Source organism: Rhopalosiphum padi, chromosome 1, assembly GCF_020882245.1.
Source record: "Rhopalosiphum padi isolate XX-2018 chromosome 1, ASM2088224v1, whole genome shotgun sequence".
NCBI lineage: Eukaryota > Metazoa > Arthropoda > Insecta > Hemiptera > Aphididae > Rhopalosiphum > Rhopalosiphum padi.
The window spans coordinates 39,935,114-39,947,160 of NC_083597.1; the positions used below are offsets into that span (position 1 = coordinate 39,935,114).

Genomic DNA, 12,047 nt, shown 5'->3' on the forward strand with positions numbered 1-12,047 from the left:
GAAGAAGTATTTAGTAGTGATATTTGTAACATAATCAGTCATTAACCAAAGGCTTTTCTATTGAGAAGTTTTTTTATAATGAATTACATTTCGCTAGGACTTGTATGTTTTCAGTTTTGCTAAGAAGTAAGAGTGATACTGAAAAGTCAGTCTTTAGTCTTTACTATTGTGTAATGTGTAAGTATTTGATTATTAATTAGGCTTATGTTAATATGTAACGTGGTTACGGTAAGTAATAATGCTTTTAGAAAGGTGTTCAGTGTTCACCATATAAATTACCTTTGTTGATATCGAATAGGTATCGAAAACGACCTATCTTCTTTTTAAGTAAGAGGAGGTTTAGTAATTTTTTTTAACTATGTTGGATGCTTCTAAATATATATTTAAAGATAAAGATTATATTTTAAAAATATATCGTAATAGCCAATGCCCAATAGGTATCATTATAATCGAAATTTATTTATGACTAATATACGAAACGTTAGTTATGAATTTATTATGATTTATGATGATTGATCACTATATTATATAGATTATTGTGTATATAAGACACTAATACAGTAATTACATAAATTACATTGATGTACTAGTAAAATCACATGTGAATATATTTAGCTTGAATCATAATAATTCATAATATTATGAAATTACACTCAAAAATATAAGGCCATGTAATAATCAATTCTGTTATTTGATGACAGAGCGCAGCGCCATCGCTGGTAATTTAGTTATTTACTATGTGATTACTGATTAGTGATTACACATGCTGAGACATAACCATTTTTTTTAATGATATTGTTCTATACTTATTACTTGGGGAATGGCTCTAAACGGAAGTCATTAAGACATAATTAGAGTAATGAGACCACGGACGATAATACCCATGATAACGTTACTACGTTAGTATCACAGTCTTAGAATAAGACTATATAGTATAGTGTTATAGACTATAGTACTCGCTACTCTGTATTCTTCTTAATTTGTCATTAGTCATTGGTCGTCGGCTCGTCGCTCAGTCACTCCGCGTACACTTATCTATGTTGTCTATGTCCGCGTCTCTGTAGTCGCAGTCCGTTGTGGCACGGTCCACACTCCACGTTCCTGGAGTCTGATGACCGGCCATTGACAAGTCACAAGTGTCGACTCGACACTCGACAGCACTCGATAGTTAGTGTACGACTGCAGTATTGAACCAAAAAAGTAAATGATTAAATAGTTTGAATCATCAATATTTATTTTTTATATTTTCAATTAAAATGGTTACAGTTGTAATATTAATATCGCTGCTGAAATGATAATAATTGATCATTCAAATAATCTAAACCGTTTTCTATACCAAGTTTAAGAATATAAAGCGATAATATATTACATAGGTAAAAACGAGTAGTTATACACTATTAGATTCAAAGTGGCGATTGATTAGGTACTCACATTTTGATTTTAAAATGCAACAATTTGTTGGTAATTAAATACGTAATGACAATCAACAGGTGCAACTTAACCTTAAATCGTGATATTGGGGGTTTGGTTATTTTGTTATTAATAATAATTGTTCGTGCCAATGATTTTCTATATTAAACTCAGAAAATAATGTTTTTATGCCTGCAGAACTGATTTGTCCTTAATTAAACTAAACCACATCCAAGATCTAACTGAGTGTGTTATTACTTGTTGATATTACTCATATTGCCATTAATAACTTTTTTTTCTTTTAAAAAAAAAAAAAAAATTAATAATAATAACATTCTTAGGTTGTTGACATTATAGATTTTGATATTTATTTTGTAAAAATACTAACATTTTATACCATCAAAAATAACAAATAAACGTGGCCTATATTTTAATGTTATACACCAAAGAGATAAACCCTTAAGCCAATAATTTAATTTATATTTTTTAAATTTGTATCTTGTTTTAAATCATTAAATCTGTATATTAAATTATTAACCATCTTTTGTTTGTTATACTTACTCATTGATTAATTATTTAAATGCATTATTAATTATATTTTTAGAACCAATATGTTGTGTTCATCAGCACGTTTGCGTCAAAACTTTTATTTAATAATTGGTGTCACAATTGGGCTACTTTTTAGTCTTATTGTCGGTCCATTATTAGAAACTGGTTGCCTATTTTCAATATCTACTATTGACAGTGATTCAAGCTCAATTATTGTCAATGATGAATACGAACCTCATATAAATTTGGCCGGCAAACCACAGCGAGCACAAAAAATTCCACAAACTTTATTACGTCCAAGATATTACTCAACAGAGCTTGGAATTCGAGAGAAATTATTTGTTGGCATTTTGGCCAATCAAGCATCTGTAGATGGTCTGGCAGTTGCTGTTAATAAAACTGTTACACATTGGGTGGACAAGACAATTTTTTTTGTTGATGCAGCAGGTGGACATAAGCTAAATGTAACGTTAATGAAAATACCTGGTATAGTTGGTTTCACTGACAGTAGAAGTGTATTGAAACCGTTTCACATGGTAAAATATATTGCTGACAACTACTTGGATGAGTATGAGTTTTTCATGTTGATAAAGGATAGTACATACTTGAATGCAGACAAGCTTATGAACTTGGTTAAAAGAGTTAGTGTCAGTGAAGATGTTTATGCTAGTGGAACTGTAATTGGTACCAACTATTGTTCATTAGGTAAGAAATAAGTGTATAATATATATTCAATAGATACTAATTGTTTATTAAATTCAAAATTTTCAGATGCTGGAATACTTTTAAGCAACTCTGTTATTCGTAAAATGATCCCAAACGTTGATTGGTGTGTACGTAATGCTTTCTCTACTTCAGATGATGATAATTTTGGTCGATGTGTATTACATTCAATTAATCTTCCATGTCAGACATCTATTCAAGTGAGTAGTATTTAAATTTTTCAATCCAAAATATTATACAGTTTAATTTGTTTATTTAGGGGCAATCTATAAGCAGTTATCATCTGTGGGAAGCCAAAGATCTTATTAATTTACTCAACCAGCCACAACAACAAGAAAGTTTTAATCGTGCTTTAACTGTTTATCCAATGCCAAATGCCGAAACAATGTATAAAACTCATTTAGCATTTTGTAAAATGAATTTAGAAAAATCCAATATGGAAATTGAAGCATTAAGACGTTCTATTGTGACTGAGTCAAGTTTAGAGCCACCTAATTTTAGAAAAGTGACATGGCCTGTTGGAAGTCAGTCTGGAAGTACCCCATCCACTCGTTTTGATGTATTGAAATGGGAACATTTTACTGAAACACATTTATATTTGGACTCTAGAATAAGCAATTTAAGACCATTAAATGAAGCTGAAAATACTGATATACGTGTAAGGAATTAATAATAACGATACAATTAACTTAAAACAAAACAAACTATCATTGATATTAAAAAATATTATTGCAGAATGTCTTGAATACTAGCATTGAATATTTGGAATCAAAATATTCTAACAATTTTAAATTTGATCATTTGGTTAACGGTTACAAAAGATTTGATCCTTCAAGAGGATTAGACTATATTTTAGACTTGGCTTTTAAAGATATTGTTGGAAATAGATTAATACAAAAAAGGTATTATTTTTATTAGCAAAAATGTAATCATTATTATAAAAAATAAATTATCTTTTGTAGTATATAAACTCAATAGACATATATTTTATTAATAAATATATTAAACAGCCATAACAGCTATATTTTGTTGGTTTTTTAGAGTTGAAGTCAGCAAATTGCTTGGTAAAGTTGAGATGTTGTCAGTTCCTTATGTAACTGAAAATACTCGTGTACATATTCTTTTACCTGTGCGTACAAATGAAAGAGAAGATGCCTTTCGCTTTCTACGACAATATAAACAAATTTGTATTGATAAAAAAGAAAAAACAATGCTCATGTTGGTAAGTATGATATTTAATGAACAATTTAAATTAGTAAAACTGCTTAGATGTTTGTTAATTAAATTTTTAAATGTTTAGGTTTTATTATATGATGCTAATGCCCCAGGTAAAGGTGCAGTTGATGATGTTTTTAAACAGTTAAAAGATGAGGCAACATCATTGAGTAATGCACATAAAAAAGATGGCACTAAAGTTGCATGGTTATCGGTGAGAATACCAAACACCAAATTGTTAGCCCTAAGAGATGCATTATTAGATTTTGCGATCATAGATTTAGCAATCAGAAAGTTTCCTCCAGAAGCTCTAATGATGTTAGCTAGACCAAAAATGGAAATTCGTCAAGACTATTTGAATAGAGTAAGTACTGTATTGAGTAATAATGATATTTCTATATAAACAATTTTTATCTTCAAATGAATGTATAATATAATATTTAAAAAAATAATTTTGAGAAAATATTAATCTTTAGGTAAGAATGAATACTATAATGGAATGGCAGATATTTAGTGCTTTGCCATTTTCTGAATATGATCCTAATCTCATGACGTATCCAAGACAAGCAACTCTAGACGTAAATAAGTATTATGGCCATTTTGATCCATTTGACTATGATCATTTATCATTTTACGCAAAAGACTATGTTATTTGTAAGTATAATAATGCAATTAAGTTACTATAAAATTCTTTAAAATCAAAGCAGTAATTAATAACTTATTGATAACAATTTTTAGCCAGGAAACGTGCAGAATTATTAATTCCTATAATTCGAGCTGACCGTGATATACATCGTTTGGTGTCAGAATCCACTAGTCATTCTTTGAAAGCAGTTAATATGACTAACCCATCAGTTTATTCTATGTTTGTGGCATATAGTGATTGTCATGTATTCAGAGCTGTAGAATCTGGTTTACGATTGCATCATAAACAGAGGCATTGTGAATTGTATGAAGGAAACATCGTGGATCATACTAGCGCTGCTTTGTATGGCAACTGTGTAAGATCTAGAAATCGAAACGCTGGTTCCAAAGGACAATTGGCTAGATTGGTATTGGAGTATCAGAATCAATTAAAGTGATTGAATTAATCAATAGATTATATGAAAATTATGAGATAAGGTTTATTTTCCTAGCTCAAACAAATTTCTAAGACTAAATAGTAAATTTAAATTATTAATTTTATATGCCAAAAATTTATATTTATATTCACTTATTTTAATTACTAATTATTATTTATATTTAGATAAATTACTAGATAATGATAATGCAGAGCAACTGAGGTAATTTGTTGTGAATTTTTAATATAAATATTTTATATTTTGTATTGTATACTATTTTAAGTGTGAATCATTAAAAATAATTTTTATTAATGTTAAAGAGTTCCTGTTTTAATTTTATTACGATTTATACATACATATAATATTATGCTATCTATTGATACCTTCATGTGGTATATTGGTATTGATTTATAGTTATGTACTAAAAATCTAATAAAAATAATATGTATACACTATAGTACAGTATACTACAAAATATTATAAAAATTCAAGATATAATATTTAAGATTTCTCATCATTTGTATCCAGTTTAGATTAGATAAAGTTGTCCTTTGCACATTGTTCTTTTACAGTTTGTCTAGAATAGACGTTGATAATGTGATCAACATCAAATGTCACTAAGTCCCGTAGCTAAACTTTACAAATATTGGTTTGAGGAACGGAAGTTAAATATATTATATACAAATTAAAATGTATTTTTTATTTTGCTAGCGCCTTAATTTGAAAATATATTTAACCGGCATGATCACAAATAGTTTGTGAAATGGTATGTATATTAATTAATATACTTTAAGATTCTAAGCAGTGATGAATGCATTGAATTTACAAAGATGTGTTTTATTATTTGTTTATACGATAAGTAAATGCTTTGATCTTCAACTTTGAATTTTACAAAAGAATAATCGTGGGTACTTAATATCTCCATCTGAATTTTAAAATATAATATATCTAATAATATAAATAAATAATTTATATAATATAAATAACATTTTCAAATATTTTGTATTTTCTTAACCTATTTTTAGGCATGATAAATATTAAACCTTTTTTAGTAATTTTTAATCATTATATCGATAAAAAAAATGTTTGTTGGGTCAAATAACTTGAAAATTGAACTCATAAGTTGTTCTCATAGCTATATAAAATTACATAGACACATATTTTTTATATCCATTTGGAGTTTAAATTTTAATGAAAACTTACGAACTATTTTATAGTAAAAATTTATTAACTCAATTATTTTATAGACTTTTCAAATTTAAATTAGTCGAAATTTGTAATCAAAGAATAACGAATTTAGTTGTTTTGTAATACTTGTTATAATTAAAAAACAATATTCGTGGCCTCGTGGGGGACTTAAACTTTGACGTAAATTATGGATTTTATTATACGGTCTATAGTCTATACGAAATGAACTTTAAAAAAAAAATGTAAATTACTTTTAAGCTATTACATATTTATGTGATGATGAACCTATACACTAAGTTTTTAATGGGAAGATGGTATCTCAAAAGTTAATTACAGTAATATAATATGTATGCCATATGCGGTATACCATTAATATATAGGTATTAATGTTATCAAATAAATAATAATATAATAAATGCAAATATGCAATTTTTCGGAAAAAATTAAATTTAGCGCCGCAATACTAATAGTAAAATAAATTACATTAATAGCAATATCATGAAATATACTTATAGTGATAAACGCTGACAGACCGTCTCTGTACAGAACCGTTTTTAGTATAGGTACTATTATGATATTATATTATTGAATTCAAATTTAACACACCCGTTAGATACAGACTTACTGCAGTGATTCAGCTAATATCTAAACTGTACAGAAGCAACTTGCCCACCTTTTTAAAATATTAAAATACTTAGTATGTAAAGTAACCTCTTACTCCTTAGTACTCAAATCCTTTGAAAATGTTGTAAATATTAAAATTATTAATTCATAATAATTAAGATTTAAAATATAATGAATATGCTATAACTCTTTAACATGCATATAGAGAATAAAATAACTTTTTCTGTGTCATTCTACAAAATACACCATCCCTCTTTCCTTAATATTATATCACAGATGAGGCGATATAGTGATACATATCTATAGTATTTGACAATTGTTTTAATACTATTCAACCCTATTTCTTATTAATTTGTTTATTATTAATACCTGTGTGGTTAACACTGATTATATGCCTGTAGGTTATAGGTTATATCGTATGTAGTTATATGTAATATATGTTATAACGACTTGGAAGTCCATAGACCGTAACTAAAAAATAACCGGGGGGGGGGTCCGCACCCCTGAACCCTTCCACCATAGTTACAGCTCGTAGCATAAACAGAGACAAACCAAAGAAGGTTGCAGTGATGATACTTCCTACTGAATAGGACCTATCTACTCGGTTACAAATTTACAATATTTGACCTTCAGCCGACACTCCGTAAATTTGTTAGACATTTAAAAATTCATTATTTACAAATCTAGTCATAAATTAAACGACTATATGTATAGCATTGTAATTCTTCCACCATTTTTTTAAGATCTTCTGGGTACCTATTAAAATCGTATATTTTTAAAAATATTAACTACGTTGAATTATATAATACTTAATAGTTAAATTAATTTCTTATAAAATAACACGCCTTGAATAAGGAAATTAGTATTCTTGTTCGTGAACGATCAAACAGATATATCATCAGTTACCAATGTTACGTATATATGTAATGAATACCTATTTAATAACTTTATATTAGTTATAAGTTATAACATACACATATAACTCAATTCTCGACACAGTCGGTAGGTACGCGTTACATTAACGGATAATAATTTAGAAAAAAATTAATAATTAAATAAAATAAAGTTTGATTAAACTCCATCATTGGCAAAAATGAAAATTTTCTTTTCGTAGAACAATTACAAGAAGAATATAACTAAAATAAAATGTATAAAATTCAATATTATAAATGTTAATAATAATTCCAAGCCTGTAAATTGTTTTACTATTATGCAGTTAATTTTTTAAGGTATATTTAGTTAAAGGTTAGGTATACAGAGTGTAACAGGACTATTAAACAAATATAGTAACATTTGTAATGGAAGTTTGTCAAATAGTCTTGTTACACCAGGCTATACCTTTAATTAGAGGTGGGTGGGGTGAGTTGTCTATGTAATTTTTCGTAAATAATAATACATTAATATTTTGGAATATTTTAATAGTATAATAATAACTATTATTTTTTTAACATGTTGAATAAACTATCCAGTAGATGGGATGTTATATGGATGAATATTATTGAGGGTGGGTGGTTACTTAATAGTTAATATGTTTCGCTACACCTATATTTTTAAGGATAGCCGCTACTGTTACAACTTATATATTATGTTTTTTTGTAATTATAATGATTATAATTTATAATATTATATGGTTTAAACCGTCTAAGGTCATATATTTAGAGAAACTTTTATTAAAAATTAACAAACGCTAACAAATAGCGATTTTTTTTGGGAACAAATTAAACATTTTTTACAAACTGAACCCTTTCGAAGAGTAGACAAATTTCAATGACCAAGTGTCCAACATTTAGAAGTTTCACTATAGAGTATAGGTACTCTATAGAGTGTAGATATACAAATACTAATCGATACTATTATTATCATACTATTATTCATACTAGCGATGTGAATACGAGTACCTACTGTGGTCTGTAATCAGTGGTGTTCCCATGAATTTTTTTGAGAGTATACTATATCATCAAATACGCATGTATTATGGATTTATGGGTATACGCAGTTACCCATAATATTGAAAAAAAATCTTGAGAGTATACGGCGTATATGTAGTATACCCTATGGGAACACCCCTGTCTGTAATGTTGTTTTATAACAGAAACTGTTCCGTTTTTGTTGCCAATAACTTATAACAATAATTTAGTAGTCTAATACATGTTAGTTGTTATGCAGTATATTATTGCTAAAAGCAACCGGTTTTTAATTTAAACATTTTTTTAAACACAGGGACAAGTACAAATAAATTAAACAATACAATCATAAAATGTAATAAAGGAATCTAAGCAGGAAAAATAATTCAATCTAAGCTTAGTAGTTAGTAGAAATGTTGATTTTTTTGTACAGAATTTGTGACTACGCCACTATACCATACGGATAGAATTAATTATATAACTTATAAAATATTATACATTTATACAATGATCAATGATACTGAAAACTATGATATTATATTAATATCCATGAATACTTATTTCTTATCTTAAAATCTTTTAAAACTTAGTGCTTACGGGAATTAAATCATGGATATTCTAAAAAAAAAAAGGGTCTGGGGGATATATCCCCATATCCCCCCCATAATTACGCCACTGAATGGATTGGACTAGCTAAGACATGGTGAGATCCTAGGATTAATAATAGAAGGATGCAGTCTTAGAATAAAAACTATAGAGGAAAACCACGAATGGAATATATGCGACAATTAATGAAGGACAGTAATAAAAATGAAAATAATGAAGAGAAAGGCAACTGGCAAGTGGCAAGTAACAAGGAAAAGGAAAAGTGAATAATTGCTACAAATCATCTCGGTGACTAAATACAAAAAGAAGAAGATAATGATTTTTAGTTATTTTGTTGTACGCTTAGTTCAAAAATATTATTTGTGAGGACTTGAAACTTAAACGTTTATTAGGTATTATATTTTTTTTAAACAATCTCATAATGACACTTCCAAAACATTTAGATTAATGTTATGCTTTGGCCTATTGGCCTATATTGGCTATTTTTACTACGAAACTATATTCACACCGTTCTACAGCAATAGTCAGTATCGACTATCAACTTATAAGTTAACAACAATAATAAATTAATAACATTATATAATATTAATATAAATAGACTTAATATACATATCGACATATCATTATTAGTTTATTAATACTTGATAATATAAAAACATAATAAATGAAATGTTTCTGACAAAAAGTAATTCATCGATATTGTTATAAATAATATCATAAACCTATGCAAATACTTCCGACGTATACTAATAAATCAAAACACATAAAATTAAAATATAAGCACATTTTTGACATCATAGTGTTAAACTGTTGAATAAACAAATATAGTGACTATACACCAAGCGGTGAACCGCAGAAGAACCACTATAGTTCACCATTGTAGATGTCATCTTTCATTTCTTGTATTATTACTTGTGTTCAGGGCTCGGGACTTGTAGCACTTAAAATCATTAAAATAAGCACTTAAAAACATCATTATAAACACTCAAAAAAACATTTTTTTTACATGATAAAGTAGGTGCTAGACATAATTTGTAACTGTGCTAAAAATAATATAATTAAAGATTACAAAAAATATTGAAACAAAATGATTAGGAAAAGTTGCTAACTAAAAAATCAAAAAAAAAAAATTTTATATTATAAAAAAATCAAACCACTTTCGAGACATTTTACCTTATGGCTTACAGATTTTCCGAGGGAATTTCTGAAAAAACTATAAAAAGTAGAAAAACTGGTCAAAAAAGCAAAAATAATCAGAAAAACTGGAAATAAACATCTTTTTAAAAATCGTAGAGTAAAGCAAAAAGAGCACGTTCAAATTTCATAATTGAACGTGTTGTAACATGACACACTTCCATAGCACTCTGCTACATTTTTAGCCAATCCATAAAAATAAGCAAATGCTTTAAGTTCCGAGCCCTGCTTATGTTTTATATAATTTATTTCATAACTTAATCTAAATCTCAATCTAAATTGCCATTTTGATATATATGAATATGATACTATTATTGCCTACTATAATACTTACTTACTAAGGGCTCGATTATAAATTTGGTTACCACTTACTCATTATATAATTATTTTCTTAACTTAGTTATATAATATAATATAATACTTATATTTAAATATTTAATACACATATACAACGAAGGATTTTCTACTTGTTGCCCCTCAAAGTACCAACTATGACTTGAATTATATATTAACTTGAATTTTCTTCTTGAAATCATCTTTTAAGTTGAAAATTGCTGATTTAAAAATTGTTTTAACTCAAAACCTCAATGACAAACGGAACACTTTTAAAAACAATATTATACAAATGCCTATACAATAATACACGCGCATACCATTTTAAAACAAACTAATTCATAGCTTTGCTAAGATTCTAAAAACATAAACAAATATTGAAGTGTTTTATATCATATGAAAAGTAAACATAATATTTAATAATTATGTTTTTTTATTGATAATGTTATTTTTTCTACACATAGTACCACAGAATAGATAATTTCATCTATTCTGTGATAGTACCTACTATATAGGTAATATATTTGACGCATAGAAGTTAGATCTGCTTAGTCTTATCAATTTATTTATTATTATTATCATTATTTATTTAATTAATAATCAGTATTACTGTTATAGTAAAATTGTATTGGTAGGTAACTTCTGATCAAAACTCTACTAGAAAAGTTTTTATCTTAAAAAAGTTATTGTACATCATGAGCATGACATTATTTTGTAGATAGAATAAGAAAAAAAATTAATATGTAAAAATAACGTCAAAAAACTTACATCGTCGTAAAACTAAAATAAATTTATCACTCTGCCGAAAATGTGTAACTCGTACTAATAAATGAATAATGACATTATTCTCATTTGTTCCTGTAATATTTAGTCTACAAGCGTTTCAGCTCAAATATTTGCATTTAAAGTTTTGGTTCAATAACCAAAACGCTGTATTCTGATGAAGGTATACGATATTGGGAAATATGCGAGAACAAAGAAACCGGGTTTGTCCCATTTGATTGTCTAGTTGTTCTGCTTATCTCCTAGTACATAAATTATTTTTATAAATTATATAAGCATGACCATGAAGAGTAAAATTTTTGAACTTTGTTATCAGTCTATAACGTTTCATTTACTTTTAACGACAAAATACATTTTTGTTATTAAACTCCAAAAAAGAATATTTTTTTGTGAATTTTGACGTACCTATAAAAATCAAATTTTATAATTTTATTCAGTTGTACCTGTTGGGGTGGTA

The 12,047-nt window shown here is 27.3% G+C and overlaps 1 protein-coding gene across 1 annotated transcript; it reads left to right on the forward strand.

The window, feature by feature from the left end:
- The first annotated feature begins 818 nt into the window (after nt 1-818).
- LOC132932369 (chondroitin sulfate synthase 2) lies at nt 819-5,277 on the forward strand. The gene is made up of 9 exons (XM_060998720.1): nt 819-1,200; nt 2,015-2,664; nt 2,731-2,882; nt 2,942-3,340; nt 3,418-3,584; nt 3,724-3,904; nt 3,983-4,261; nt 4,374-4,551; nt 4,636-5,277. The coding sequence occupies exons 2-9, from the start codon at nt 2,022-2,024 to the stop codon at nt 4,977-4,979; spliced, it is 2,343 nt and encodes a 780-aa protein (XP_060854703.1). The 5' UTR covers nt 819-1,200; nt 2,015-2,021; the 3' UTR covers nt 4,980-5,277.
- The last annotated feature ends 6,770 nt before the right edge of the window (nt 5,278-12,047 follow it).